General features: G+C 50.5%; 1 protein-coding gene across 4 annotated transcripts in view; it reads right to left on the bottom strand.

Annotated features, from left to right (window-relative positions):
- STX8 (syntaxin 8) overlaps window positions 1-15,041 on the bottom strand; it is a 334,880-nt gene that overhangs the window by 4,893 nt on the left and 314,946 nt on the right. For 3 of the 4 annotated variants that reach the window (XR_008673159.2, XR_008673158.2, XR_008673160.2), the window contains exons 8-9: window positions 4,927-5,059; window positions 444-486 (exon numbers count right to left, since the gene is read on the bottom strand). Coding sequence is in view for 1 of the 4 variants with exons in the window: in XM_004058575.4 (XP_004058623.2) it covers window positions 4,992-5,059 (68 nt within the window). In the remaining 3 variants the exon portion in view is untranslated. Of the gene's footprint in view, window positions 1-443; window positions 487-4,884; window positions 5,060-15,041 lie in introns of those variants that run through there. The other variant, XM_004058575.4, reaches the window with a different exon arrangement.

Below are 15,041 nucleotides of genomic sequence, written 5' to 3' on the forward strand. Positions count from 1 at the left end.
AGGTAGTGGGAAAAGCCCATTTTAGAGACGGGAATGCAGAGTCACAAGGAAGCTGGGTGATCACTATCAGGGACCCAGAAGCCAGTGCTATCCAGTAAGAAATGCCTGATGGTGGGTAGGCAGGGACGTCAGAGCCCTGTGGGTGTCAGAGCTTCGTGGGGCCTGCCCGGCCACCTGACCTGCCACCAGGGAGGCTCAGTCATTCATAAGGCTCTCCCCTGCCCATTCCCCTCTGCCTCTCAGAGACAGTGATGGCAGAGACAAGTGGCATGGGATGCCCACTTGTAGCAGACACACCCTTTTCAGATTTTGTTGAACAGACATCTCTTTCTCCACTCTTCTTAAAACTAAATAAAGACATATAAGAAATAGGCCAAGAAAAATGGGGAATGAAAAGAACAACGGAGCCAGTAAGAAATAGAAGATATGGACGGATTACACACCTGCCTTATCAGACTGGAGCCTCAGCGGGACGGCAAGTCATTTCTGGAAAGAGATCAATGTCTTTTGTTATTGACATGTAGTTGGGAGGAAGTCTGTGAAACTGTAGGAAGCAATCGGAGGAAAGATGGGTCTTGGCCCCCTTTTTAAAATAAGGGGCAAAAACACACTTAATTTCAACAGGGCTGAGTTAGAAAATCCAACTAAGAGATGATCCTTAACTAGTCTCTGCTTAAGATGCCAGTGTCACTGTGAACCTCAAGAAGCAGGGCATACGATTCTAAGGAGGCTAAGGTACTCTTTCCTGACCAGGAGGAACAATGCAGCTGTTTGGCCAGCCAGCAGTTCTCTCTGACTAGTCAGGAGGGAGCCTCGCAGGTTTTTGTTTTGTTTTGTTTTTTTGAAACGGAGTCTCCCACTGTCGCCCAGGCTGGAGTGTAGTGGCACGATCTTGGCTCAGTGCAACCTCCGCCTCCCGGGTTCAAGCGATTCTCCTGCCTCAGCCTCCCGAGTAGCTGGGATTACAGGCGCCTGCCACTATGCCCAGCTAATTTTTTATATTTTTAGTAGACACGGGTTTTCACCATGTTGGCCAGGCTGGTCTCGAACTGCTGGCAGTTTTTGGAGAGGGGCCGTCGGCAACCTGCATCAGCCACGTAGAAGGAGAGTTTCAGGGATCTAGCTCACGGAAAAAGCCCAATCCCAGCCAGGCCGAAGGCTGCAGGCAGCAGAGAAAGAATTTTCCCTATGAAAGTCACAAATGACTGGTGGAGGCCGTGTCTAGGCTGGGGCCCTGCGGGTTTTGAAAGGAGCTGATCGTCTTGGGGCTAATGATAGCTAAGGTTTAGTTACAGTTACTAATAAAAATGAAGTTTAAATGGAACAAAAGTACCAGCTGTACCCAGGTATCTGGATTTCTTTATATGGTATCCAGAGTTAAAATGCTTATAATTAATAATCGGTTAGGTTAAACAGTACTTACACTGTTATTTTAATCACGGTTTATTTTCATTGAAAAAGCACCCAACATGGTGGCTACTAAGGCCCTGCCTTGCCTCTCTTCTTTATGCTTGGGGTGAGGGCTTTAGGCTTGCCCAGCCAACTCCAAAGCACTCACTGTGGGTCACCCAGGACTGTGGTCCTGGCAGCTTTGAGGGGGGACAGCCAAGCCTTTCAAACCATGCTGGAAAATGCCACCTTTACATTAGCCACACTCTCTAGGGTGGCTCTTGAGGCAGCAAATCCCCAAAAGGGACACATCCCAGCCACTTGGGTAATGCTTGCCACTTCTGGCCTGGTTGGGGTGGGGGTCTCATATGTCACCCACCCCTTGAGGAAGGCAAAGGGGAGCCGGGGTTTTCCTACCTGGCCCGTCCCCACCCTGTGTGGCCTGCGCTGCCCCAAGCCTAGACGGCAGGTCCCTGCATTCTAACCTCCTGGGTAGCTTTTTATCCACCCTGCCCTGCCTGTGGGTCCACAGAAATGAAGTAACTTGTCCAGGGTCACACAGCTAGCAGTGCTGGGGTCGGGCCTAGAGCCCATTCAGCCAAAAGAACAGAAGCCGCTGTGTGCAGACATCGGCTCAGTGTTTTGCTTGAAAAGGCCTTTCAGTCTGACTGAGCCAGGACTCCGTGGCTGTGGTTCAAAGACGCCCCACGAGTTGCCGGGGCTCCGTGCTGAGCAAGTCGAGAGGAGGTGAGAAAGTCAAACAGACTGTCAATGCCGCCTCCCCCGAGCCCCAAAGTGGGGGGCTCCCTCCAAGGAGACACTGTTTGTAGAGATTTGGGGTTTCGCACAAGACTGGAAGATGAGGCTCTGCAGATTCTTGATCGTCCGTTGGATGATCCGTTAGCAACCACCCCACCCCGACGAGGAGGCGCATCCCAGGGCGCCTTACCAGAAAGCCCTTGGTCCCCTGTCCAGCGTGGCTCCTCTCCTTCAGGAACACACGCACCTACAACAAGCCCTCTTCCTTTCTTTCTCCTTCCTGTGACAATCCAGGTCCTCGGCAGTATGGCTCATCCTCACTGCTGCCCCTGCTCTTCATCCTCTCAGCCCTTTGCACCTCCTGTATCGACGCAGCCCGTTTCATTCTTCTACCTCTGCTTCAAGGGCCTTGACATCCCAAGGCTAGCCTGGGTCTGCATGTGTTGGCAGCTTCTTTGGAAGCAGGGATCAGGCTCCATAGAGACAGGAGAGCCCTTGTCCTGGGCCCTGGTTCACGCTCACATCCTCACAACAGTCTGTCCTATTGCACTAGGTGGAAGCATGTGACAGGATCCCCAAGATGTGGACTTGGAGGCATCTGGCCCACTGGGCCTAGACTTGGGTTGGGGAATAAACTTCTTTTTTTCTTTGAGACGGAGTTTTGCTCTTGTTGCCCAGGCTGGAGCGCAATGGCGCGACCTCGGCTCACCGCAACCTCCGCCTCCTGGGTTCAAGCGATTCTCCTGCCTCAGCCTCCTGAGTAGCTAGGATTACAGGCATGCGCCACCATGCCCAGCTAATTTTGTATTTTTAGTAGAGACGGGGTTTCTCCACGTTGGTCAGGCTGGTCTTGAATGCCTGACCGCAGGTGATCTGCCCACCTCAGCCAGAAGGAACTTTCTTTCAGCGGAGCCAAGCAGGGTGCTCTGTGCTTGTGTGTGCCAACTCACTCTGTCCTCGCAGCAACCCTGTGAATAGAAGGACACCTCATCTCCACGCCCTAGACAAGGAAGCAGAGGCAGACGAAGGTAACTTGCCCACGGTCTCTGAGCTGGTAAGTGGTGTGGCTGTCATTAGGGCCGTTCACTGCATATTTCAGGCTCTTGGCCTTCCAGATGCTTCCTGGTCCCCTCGTGGTGAAGCAGGCCAGGTGATGAGCTCTGGCCAGTGAGCTGGGAGCAGAGGCAATGGGTGTGCTCCTGGGCTGCACGTGCCACTGCTGGCATGAGAGCTTCCAGAGCTCCCTTGTCCTTTGCCAGAGAGACCACGGTGGCTTTCCCATCTGCCTGGGTCAGAGCTGGGCAGGTGTCTGGGCTCCTAGACCCCAGGTCTTCCCGGGACCCCTGGAGCCCTCAGTCCCTAGGAAATGACATTACACCAGGCTACACGCGGCTCTCTCTCTGGTGTCTCTGTCCACAGGGGGTTTCAGGTCATGCCCTCTTGAGCAAATCCACCAGAAACTCGCCTGCTGTGAATCCCCTACCTTCTTCTCAGTGAAATCTTGTGCTTTGGAAATCACCCATCATCAACCCTAATTCTTTCTTTCCCCTTTCGTCCTGGAGGGCAGAGCAAGGCCAGCTGGCCCAGCCTGCTTTCCACACGTATAAGAGAGAGCACATGGTGCTTGGCCCCCTGACCCCTGCTAACACGAACTCAGCCATCCATGGGCCTGGCGTCCTCCGCAGGCCTGCCCCATCCGTCTGCCCTTTCTGAGACACACACACGTACACATGCGCTGCGCACACTCAACACACAGGGCTGTCGGAGCCAGGTGAGGCACCATGGTAATCTCATCCCTCTGAACCCTCCACAGTGCTTTCCAGCCCGACCACCTCCTGCCCCACCTGCCTTATTCCACAGACTTGATTCTGGCTGCTTATAAAGATGTGTCAGCCCTGAAAGATGAGAGTTGACTGTCACCAAGGAAATGAAAAAGAATGTGCTTCCAGGGCTAATAGCAGTTCCCACAGGAATATTTTTGTGAAGTGGAGGCTGGCACCCCTAGGAGGAGTGCTGAGCCTGGCGGGGTGACTCGGGTGGGGCAGAGCGGCACGGTGGTGGTTACACACTCAGACACAGGCCTGTGTGGCTCCTCCGCACAGCCCTCACCTCACTCCTTCCCCACTACCTGGACACACGTGGCCTTGAATATACACCCATTTCCTACAGACACATGGCTTCCACAAGCAGGCCAGACGTCAAGGTTTCAAACTGCCTATTAATCCAGTGTCCCCAGGATGCCCAGAGTACTGTGGGGTGGCCAGAACCCACTGGCCACCATGAGGTAGGGGACCCCGAGGGACCTCCGGCCAGCACGAAAATGACCAAAGTCAAAACTCAAAGGGCCACAACTGGGCCCCGTGCTCTAGGCAGCTCTCCAGAGCTCTGAGTCTTTTTTTTTTTTTTTTTTCTTTGAGATGGAGTCTTGCTCTGGTACCCAGGCTGGAGTGCAGTGGCACAATCTTGGCTCACTGCAACCTCCGTCTCCTGGGTTCAAGCAATTCTCCTGCCTCACCCTCCTGAGTAGCTGCAATTACAGGCACCCACCACCATGCCCAGCTACTTTTTTTTGTATTTTTAGTAGAGACGGGGTTTCTCCATGTTGGTCAGGCTGGTCTTGAACTCCTGACCTCAGGTGATCCGCCCGCCTTGGCCTCCCAAAGTGCTGGGATTACAGGCGTGAGCCACCGCACCCGGCCGGAGCTTTAAGTCTTTACTGAAGCAATGCACAAGAGGTCAGAGCTTTGGGGGAATTTATTGAGAGCAGGTTTTGCGTACCAAAAGGGTGTTGGGCTTGCATCTGTCATTGGCAGGTGTCACTGCTGGTGGTCTCTTTACTGCCATCAGTTGGTCGGCCAGACTGCAACAACCACGATAGCCACGAGCAGCAGTAAAATCACCATGATCATCCCTGGAAAAAAGCAGCAGAAAATACTACTTTTAATGATTCCTACCAGAAAAGCGTCACACATTCTGAGTGTCTGCAGAGAGTCAGAGGGATGTAGTTCCCTCTGAGCCTTCAGTTTGTACGAGGTGGAGAGGGGTGGTCGGCGGCCTGGGGCGCCGCTGCTGCTACACAGCTCTGGCTTTGCAGGATGGTGAGTGCAGAAGGCAGGGGCCTGGGTGTGGCCAGGCCCCCCCAGGCAGCACTCAAGCCAGGAGGGGGTGCCTGCTATGCCCCTAACTCTAGCATCTGTGTACACCTTGGACCACAAGGGAGGGCGGAAGCTGCTGACGACAGCCACCCTCACTACCCAATCAGATTATGCATTGATGACGCGTTGATAAAGCAAAGGGCTTAGGAGAGCATTCTAGAACCCATTTCTCCATTCTCCACATGGCTTCACTTTGTCTTCTTGAGTCCAAGATCCTTAAGTCACCCATTTGTAAAAATATTCACCGATAGAGGTGCTTGTTTTGATATATACTTTTTCTGCTAGTATTTGCTAATTTCATTTCCTGACGTTTTTGGCTGGAGAGCACGGGCCCTCCTAGCCAGCCCATGCTGGGTGCCACTCTGCCTTCCAGGCCCGCCCTGCCTCCTCTGGGTCGTGTGTCTGCACTGACCATTGCCTGTTCCTTCACCTGATGCTGATGAAGTGGGCCCCACAGAATGCAGCCCTCACTTAGTGCAATGAGCTCACTGTCTCCCATGTTCGCTTGCCCAGTATTTAACGAGTGTTTACCACGTGCCAGGTACCAGCAGTGACAAGGTATAGCATAACAGAGAAGGGGCGCCCTACTACAAAGTAAGCACTCAAGAAAGGTTTGCTCACTGAAGAGTCCTTGAGCTGCCAAGGCCCCACGAGGGAGGTGGGTAGCAGAGGAGGAGAGGTCCATGAAAATGCTTCAGAAAGTAACAGGGAGAGCCACGTGTGCAGGGTCACATGGTTGCACAGCCATCAGGACTGCTGAACACCACGGTAGTCTGTGGCATATGTTCGTGAGCAAAGAAAATGCTAAATTTCAATTAGACATTTGTGAACATAAGAGTCCAATTTGCTTTCCGGTCCAAGTTCACAGACTTCCTGAATCCCCTCCACAGATCCTCAGGGTTCAATGTGGATCAGGCCATACCAATCTTAAGCTCAACCCATGTGGGCACTGCACCATGGTTTTGAATATTGAAGAGACTTAAAAATGTATGGCAAGTGGCTAGGTGTGGTGGCTCACACCTGTAATCCCAGCACTTTGGGAGGCCAAGGCAGGCGGATCATCTGAGGTCAGGAGTTCGAGACCAGCCTGACCAACATGGTGAAACCCCATCTCTATTAAAAATATATTAAAAAAATAGGCCAGGCACGGTGGCTCACGCCTGTAATCCCAGCACTTTGGGAGGCCGAGGCGGGCAGATCATCTGAGGTTAGGAGTTCGAGACCAGCCTGGCTAACATGGTGAAACCCCGTCTCTACTAAAAATATATTTAAAAAATAGGCCGGGCGCAGTGGCTCACGCCTGTAATCCCAGCACTTTGGGAGGCCGATGCAGGCGGATCATGAGGTCAGGAGATCGAGACCATCCTGGCTAACATGGTGAAACCCCATCTCTACTAAAAGTACAAAAAATTAGCCTGGCGTGGTGGCAGGCACCTGTAGTCCCAACTACTTCGGAGGCTGAGGCAGGAGAATGGTGTGAACCCGGGAGGCGGAGCTTGCAGTGAGCCGAGATTGCGCCACTGCACTCCAAACTGGGCAACAGAGCAAGACTCTGTCTCAAAAAAAAAATATATATATATATATATTTTAAAAAATATATATATATATATATATTTTAAAAAATATATATATATATGTTTAAAAAATATTAGCCAGGTGTGGTGGTGGGCACCTGTAATCCCAGCTACTTGGGAGGCTAAGGCAAGAGAATCGTTTGAACACGGGAGGCGGAGGTTGCAGTGAGCTGAGATCACACCACTGCAATACAGCCTGTGCAACAACAGTGAAACTCTGTCTCAAAAAAAAAAAAGAAAAAGAAAAGAAAAAAAAAGTAGGGCAAGCTTCTTTGTCATCTACCTGTGACTGTGGTTGCATTTTTCTAATATGGGCTCTTTCTCTGATGATCCAATCTTTTGAGAGACGCTTCTCTTGGGGCCCCAAGCTTTCTCCCCCGTCTTCCTGTAGATAAAAACCTCATCCTAGTCTACCTCAAGGCTCCGCCAACTTTGGTTCATGGGCCAAATCTAGCTGTGCTCTGTTTTTGTGCAACCCATGAGCTAACAATGGTTTTTATATTTGTAGAGGGTTGTCAAAAAGGTAAAAGGAGGAGATGTGACACCGTCTGTGGTCTGCACAGCCTAAACCGTTTACGACCTGGCCTCTTCCAGAGGCTTGCTAGCTCCTGCTCTCCATCATCATGATAATGACCCATCTGCAGCATCAGTTCGCCCACTTAGGCGCTGGCCTTCAATGCGCTCTTCATTTCTTTCATCTAGGGATTTCCTTTCTTCCTTGTAAATTCAGCCCTGCATTAACATTTGTGGGCGGGTGGAGTTACACTATTTTACCTAACATTTCAAGATGCTTGCAGCGAGAAGGCAGGGGTAGGGGTGTGTGTGTGTGTGTGTGTGTGTGTGTGTGTGAATATCTTAGTCCATCTGCAGTGAGAAGGTAGGGATACGGGTGTGTGTGTGTATGCGTATGTGTGTGTATGTGAGAATATCTTAGTCCATCTTCTTGCCAGAAGCAGAAGAACAAATCTTTTCACTGATTTCTGCTCCAGAAACATCTTCAGGTTGACCAAAATCTCCCCTGGGCAGGAGCTTCACTAGTTCTTGGTTATTCTGGTGCCTGTGTGGTGACCAGCTGAAGACTTGGTCCTGGCTGGGTGAAGGTTTATGTTGCGCAACATCAGGGGAAGATAACGAGAATGAGGAGGCAGGCACAGGCTGGGATGGGGCGAAGGGGCAATCCCTGGCACTCCAGGGCCTGGGCTCACCCTAAGATGACAGGGAGGGGCTGGCAGCTGAGGAGATGAGGGAGAGGATGAGAGGTGTTTTAGGAAGAGGCACTGCTCCTGAAGCTCCAGTGGGATCACAGTTGGGAGGACACTTGGGCCCAGAAGCTCTGTGCAGCAAGGCAGGGCTCCACACTGAGGCTCTGATGGCCTGGAGCAGAAGCCAGTATGAATGACCGTGAATTGTCAAATCAGGGTGATTATGAGAAGAGCGGAGCAAGTGACAAGAACAAAGAAATCAAGAACAACAACTGATTGGGAAGAGGAAAACACACATCTGGTTTTGGTTCATACACCCGGAGCGTGAAGTCCAAGGGAAGAGGCCTGAAGGCATGCGCAGTCACTGCCATCCCTGATTTGGCTCCCTGCAGTGAGGGACTGCTTTCCTCGGTCCCTGCTCCACGATGGAACTACAGCAAGCTTTTCAGAATGTAAAGCAGATCAGGTCACCTCCTTGCTTAAATCCTCCAGTGGCTGAAACTGAGATCCAAACTTTACAGTGGCCAAGGGGGTCTTGCACAGTCTGACCCAGCGACCCTGCAGCCGCACTCTGCGCGCTGTTGTTTGAGCCATCCTGGCTGTCTCCGGTGCCCCCAACGGGCTGATGCAGAAGGTAGGGGCCCTGCCTCCCAGCTTCGACACGCGCTATCCTTTCCATCCGGGAGCTCCCCACTCGTGGTCTAGTTAATTCCTCAAACTCAGTGGCATTTTCCCAAGGAACTCTTTGTCATCCTCCAGTTACCTGTGCCCTCTTTGCCCCCCTAAGTTTCCATGGTAACTCTTATTAAATCTTTTTTTTTTTTTTTTTTGAGATGGAGTCTTGCGCCCAGGCTAGAGTGCGGTGACGTGATCTTGGCTCACTGCAGCCTCCGCCTCCCGGGTTCAAGCAATTCTCCTGCTTTAGCCTCCCAAGTAGCGGGGATTACAGGTGCCCACCACTATGCCCGGCTAATTTTTGTATTTTTAGTAGAGACAGGGTTTCACCATGTTGGCCAGGCTGGTCTTGAACTCCTGACCTCAAGTGATTTGCCCTCCTGGGCCTCCCAAAGTGCTGGGATTACAGGCGTGAGCCACCGCGCCCGGCCTTGAATCATTATTTAGGTACTCAGTTACTGTCTGTCTCTCCTGGACACATGAACATCTACACCAGGGACTGTGGGTTCTCGTTCACCGCCATATCCCCCGTACCTAGAACAGAGCCTGGCACAGGAAAGAGGCACACACACACGCACACACATGCGCGCGCGTGTGTGTATAAAACAAATGAGTAAATGTATTGAATTTTTGGAAGGGATAAGAAGAGTCAAGACAGGCATAGAAGGAGTGGTCAGCAGAGAAGGAGAAGCTGAGAAAATGTGGCAAGAAGGCCAATGAGTAAGAAAATTCAAAAAGTGGCCAGTGCCAACCCACAATACTACAGAGACAAGACAGAAGAATGCTCTTCCACAGAAGAGCTGCAGAGACCTTTCATAGTACAGTTTGAGCGCATGGTGGGTGGGTCTATTGGAACTATTATTAATACAGTGGTGCCTAAGCTGCTAATTTTTCTACCACAGATGCTGTGAATTAGACAAATTGTGCCCCAGGAAAGGCATGACAGGACACACATTATCTATAAAAAATGAAAATGGGCCAGGCGCTGTGGCTCACGCCTGTAATCCCAGCACTTTGGGAGGCCAAGGCGGGTGGATCACGAGGTCAGGAGTTTGAGACCAGCCTGGCCAACACAGAGAAACCATGTCTCTACTAAAAATACAAAAATTAACCGGGCATGGTGGTGCACGCTTGTAGTCCCAGCTACTTGGGAGGCTGAGGCAGGAGAATCACTTGAACTCGGGAGGCGGAGGTTGTGGTGAACTGAGATTGTGCCACTGCACTCCAGCCTGGGCAACAGAGTGAGACTCCATCTCAAAATAAATAAATAAATGAATAAATAAATAAATGAAAATGAACTTGAGTGATGGATATCTTGGACAGTAAGCCGATAAGATGTGATAAACTGGGTTCTTGTCCCAAGATGAAAAGGGGGATTTTAGGAGCCATGACAAATAAGGCTTTTATATTTTAAACCCTTTCAGAGCAAACAGGGGGAGACTTTAAACAGGCTTAAGTAAACTGGTATATACTGAGGGTCAACTGAGGAGGTCGTTTTAAGATGGCAGGTGACAGCGATAAGCAAAAGCCAACTGCTGTCTTTTGGATTCTTTGGGTCAAAGAGAAGGTGTTTATCTACCTTATCACGGCAATCCTTTTTCTTTAAGAAGTTTGGCTTTCTTCGAATGTGATCCCCGCTCTGGCACCTTTCTGAATGGAGTTTCTCTCCTCTGAAGGATGTTTCGGAATGAGTAAGCAGGGATCTTTTTGAAGCCAGGGAAAGCTGAGCCACACCGTTCATGAAACAGTCATGCGTGCCAGGTTTGGCACTAAGTGCTATGGGTATATTACTTGGTTTAATTCTGCACAGTAAGTAACCCTCATCTCTGTTTTATATCTGAGGAAGCTGGGGTTCTGGAAGGTGAACTCTCCTACCTAAGGCCCTCTGGCGGGTAAGAGGAAGAACGAGAATTGGAATCCAGGTGGGTAGGACCCCTCTGCCCACACGCTCACCCTTGTCTACACCAGTGGAGCTTGAGTGGAGGCATCCTGACTCGAGACAGTGTGGGGGTCCCTCGGGAAGAGAGGCTCAGACTCACTGGGGTTGAAACACTGGGATAAAGAGTTTCTTCTCTTTTCATCCTCTTCTCTTACTCCCTCCCTCCTTCCCTTCCTTAACGTTTTATGATGGAAAATTTTAAACATATACAAAAGCAGACCGAAGGGCACGCAGAACAGTGATGAGCCCATCCGTCAGCTTTCACAAGGATCCATTCATGGCCTGTCTGGCTTTATGCAAACCCTCACCTGCTCCCTGTCTCCTGCATATTATTTTGAAGCAAATTCCAGACATAGGTCATCTACAAATATTTCAGTAAGTATCACTAAAAGGCACCATTAAAAAAAGACACACACACTCCCCCACTACCCACATAACCACAGAGGGTGTAACGGTTCCTAAAGGCAGAGGCAGGGAAGAGCTGGCAACTCTTCTGATGTAGGAAGGTGGCCCCAGTTTCAGGGGCGCAGCCGACCCCCCTGCCGGAGGGACATGGGACCTCACATCGTACTCGGTCACGTGTGAAAGGCAGAACTTCTTCTTCTGCCTCAGAATAGTTCTTAAACCTCAGGGGGGTCTACTCATCCATTCCCCCAGCTAAGGAAATGTTTGACATTTCAGAACAAGGAAAGACAGTTGAACTTCTGGGAGGCTGCCAACTTCTTAAACAATGAATGCTCTCTGCCCCCAACCCTAGCACAGAACACCTGCTGCGGCTCCTGACTTCGGGATCGTTTCTCTGCGCTTCACTCAGCTCCTGCCCTGGGCCCGCTGGCACCTGGCGAGGCAGATTTTCCCTTCCAATACTCAAGAGTCCCTTTCAGGGGCAGGCATGGGATGCCAGGGTTACAAGAGTGGAAAAAAATGTCCATTTCCTTTGGTCAGTTTACCAGATGAGTATTACTCAACCACTTACAATATTTACAAGTCCAGCTCATGGCAATTAAAAAAAGACGTAAGAAAACAAACTCCTTTTCAAACTGGGAGAGGATATTAAACACAGTCTCTCAGGAATGGTGTTTTCTGAAGATTTTTCATCTGGAGTCATGGTCCATACTTTTTTCCAGTGAAACACTGGAAACCAGCAAAATACGGAGCTTGTGCTGCCAACGCCCCTGCCACAAGTTGGGTGTAGGTAACAGCTCTCAGTGCTTACTGACATGGAGGAGGAGGGGAAGGAGGGGAAAGAATCTGGAGGCTGACTTTTTGAGAGAGAGCGGATCTCTGTGTTGGCCACTTCTGCCCTGTAGCTGCAGGGGAACGTGGCAGGTAGGCTGATGGGAAAGCAAGAGGCAGGGAGGGGTGAAGGGCGCTTTATCCAGGAGTCTTTTTATCTGGTTTTGTTGTAAGGAAAGCCGCCTTAGCTGCCTACTAACTATTTTGGTTGTCTTGAACCAAAACACATATTCTGGCCAGACGTGGTGACTTATGCCTGTAACCCCAGCACTTCGGGAGGCCAAGGCGAGTGGATCACCTGAGGTCAGGAGATTGAGACCAGCCTGGCCAGCATGGCAAAACCCCGTCTCTACTAAAAAATGCAAAAATTAGCTGGGCGTGATGGCAGGTGCCTGTAATCCCAGCTACTTGGAAGGCTGAGGCTGAAGAATCGCTTGAACCCGGGAGGCGGAGGTTGCGGTGAGCTGAGATTGCGCCACTGCACTCCAACCTGGGTGACAGAGCGAGATTTTGTTTAAAACAAAAACAAAAACAAAAAAAGCATATTCTTTTTGTTTGCCTCGCTTTTCACACCAGAAGAGTTAGGCCAACTGGCAACCCCCATGTAGCTACTAAACTTAAAGATGAACAGAGGACACTTCTTAGGGACAACTCCTAAAGTTTGTTTTATTTTTTTGGCAGTTGTGCCTGTCAGTAGGTGACATTTGCTTATGTATTAACCAGTGATCAGTGTCACTGATCCAACAGACTTTTCACGGCAGACTCCTGAGCTGAGGTGGGGAATAAGCAGGAGAAGAGACAAAACTGGAATATTTATCTTCAAAAGTTCATGTAAATGTTCCCTTTAATCCCACGACTGGGCAAATACACGAAGAAAAGAGTAGACGCCGTGCAGAGAAGGTGAGCGTATTTACATTCTGATTTCCAGATTGAGAGGCTGGAGAATGGCGGCTATGCTTGAGGTCTCTGCCCAGACCTGCCCACTCCAGGGGCTGTGTGTGCTCTGCTGGGGGACCCAGGGGTGTGACACTAGCAGCCTTCCTACAGCGCTAGGGGAAACCAGGCACTGGGGGTGTGGAGAGGAGGACCTACCTGCCTCTGATCACACCCCTCTTGAATCTATCTTACCCCACAGTTCTACATTTTAATTTCCCCCGAATAATGCTTTCATTAAAACACTGGGCAAAAGTCATCTCTGGTTTTCTGAGTTTGTTTTGTTCTTAGCCTGGCATCCAACTCAACTCTGCAGGTTTTTCTTTCTCTGTATTGTGGGCCAGCCTTCCTCTGCGGCTCCAGGGGGTTGCATCTGACTCATCAATGGAGTCTCTGCCCGCTCCCCTCTGAGTGTAGCCTCAGCCCATTTTCCACCCGCCCCAGGGTGGGGCCGAAGCCTTGAAGGCTCATCCTCTGTATTTCATGTCCTCCATGAAGACTGCTCAGCCCGTACACAGCCAGCCTGTCCTGGAATCCGAGGGTATCTGCAGCAAGGCCATTGCTCTTAAATGACTCCCTTCCACCTTTGGTTCTTTTTTTATTAATAATTCCTTCCTTAGGCCATAGAATCTCCAAAAACAGATCAATGCAGTCTGGTGCGGTAGAAGGGGTACTGATTTTACAGTCAAGAAGACCTGACTTCTAATCTGCCACTGGTATACGATGACACGTTGGGAAAGTTTAACTCTGGAGCTCAGTTCTACCATCTCTGAAACAAGACTGAAAAATCCTGACTTCACAGGCTTGTTGTGAGGATTTCGGAAGATACAGTACATGAAACTTCTAGAACATAACTGGCACTCAATAAATGGTAACTCTCCCAACAATAATTATTACTCCTCGTAATAATTACACCCTGCCTGAAACGGGTGCCTAGTGGTGGCAGGTGCTCCGTAAATGTCCTGCAACAGAGTCAGTCTCTCAGCTTAACAACAGAAATCAAATGTCACTCTCTCCAAAAGAGAAGGAAGAGTAGCAAAAACAGAGGAACACCTGGGTGGCATTTAGTGTAGAAACAGAGGGAGCAATTCTCTCCAAGGCCCGGCGGTGATGAGGGCATCCGGGAAAGGTTGGAAGTTCAGGGTGGAATGTCTGGCAGCCTCTGTGTCAGTTATTAGCTACAGGAAGGGCAGCTGTGCTGGGCGGAATGCTGGCGGCGGTCAGCAGGCAGGCAGAACACAGCCAAGTGGACACCAGGTGAGAGGAACTGTGAAAGGCCCAGACTTTTTAAAAGCCAGTGAGGAAGTGGAGGTCAGAGCAGGGGTCACAGGACGGGGTCACAGGCAGGAGGAGGAGAAGGTTAAAGCAAACCACAAGGAGCACCCAGCTTTATAACACATTCAGCTACGCGGGAGAAAAGGTGGAGAGGAACCCAGGGGCAGGGGAGCCTGTGTGTCTGGCCATGCTGCATAAATAACAATAATAATAATGACGATGAAAATAATAGTCATAGTGTCCGGGCATGGTGGCTAACGCCTGTAATCCCAGCACTTTGGGAGGTCACGGCGGGTGGATTGCATGAGCCCAGGAGTTCAAGACTAGGCCGGGCAACATGGTGGAAACCTGTCTCTAATTTAAATTTTAAAAAAGAAAAAGAATAATATTAATAGTAGTAGTGTCACAAGAACAGAAGTCAAGAATAAAGCCTGGGCAACAATGCGAGATCCCACCTCTACAAAGAGTATTTTTAAATTAGCTGGCTGTGGTGATGTGTGGCTGTAATCCCAGCTACTCGGGAGGCTGTGGTGGGAGGACTGCTGGAGCCCAGGAGTTCGAGGCTGCAGTGAGCTGTGATTGCACCACTGCACCTCAGCCTGGGTGACAGAGTGAGACCCTGTCTCTTAAAAGAAAAGTCAAGAAGGCCGGGCACGGTGGCTCACACCTGTAATCCCAGCACTTTGGGAGGCCAAGGCGGGCAGATCGCCTGAGGCTGGGAGTTTGAGACCAGCCTGGCCAACATGGTAAAACCCCGTCTCTACTAAAAATACAAAAATTAGCCGGGTGTGGTGGCGGGCGCCTGTAGTCTCAGCTGTTTGGGAGGCTGAGGCAGGAGAATCACTTGAACCCGGGAGGCAGAGGTTGCAGTGAGCTGAGATCGCGCCATTGCACTCCAGCCTGG

Source organism: Gorilla gorilla, chromosome 19 (assembly GCF_029281585.2).
Source record: "Gorilla gorilla gorilla isolate KB3781 chromosome 19, NHGRI_mGorGor1-v2.1_pri, whole genome shotgun sequence".
Lineage (NCBI taxonomy): Eukaryota > Metazoa > Chordata > Mammalia > Primates > Hominidae > Gorilla > Gorilla gorilla.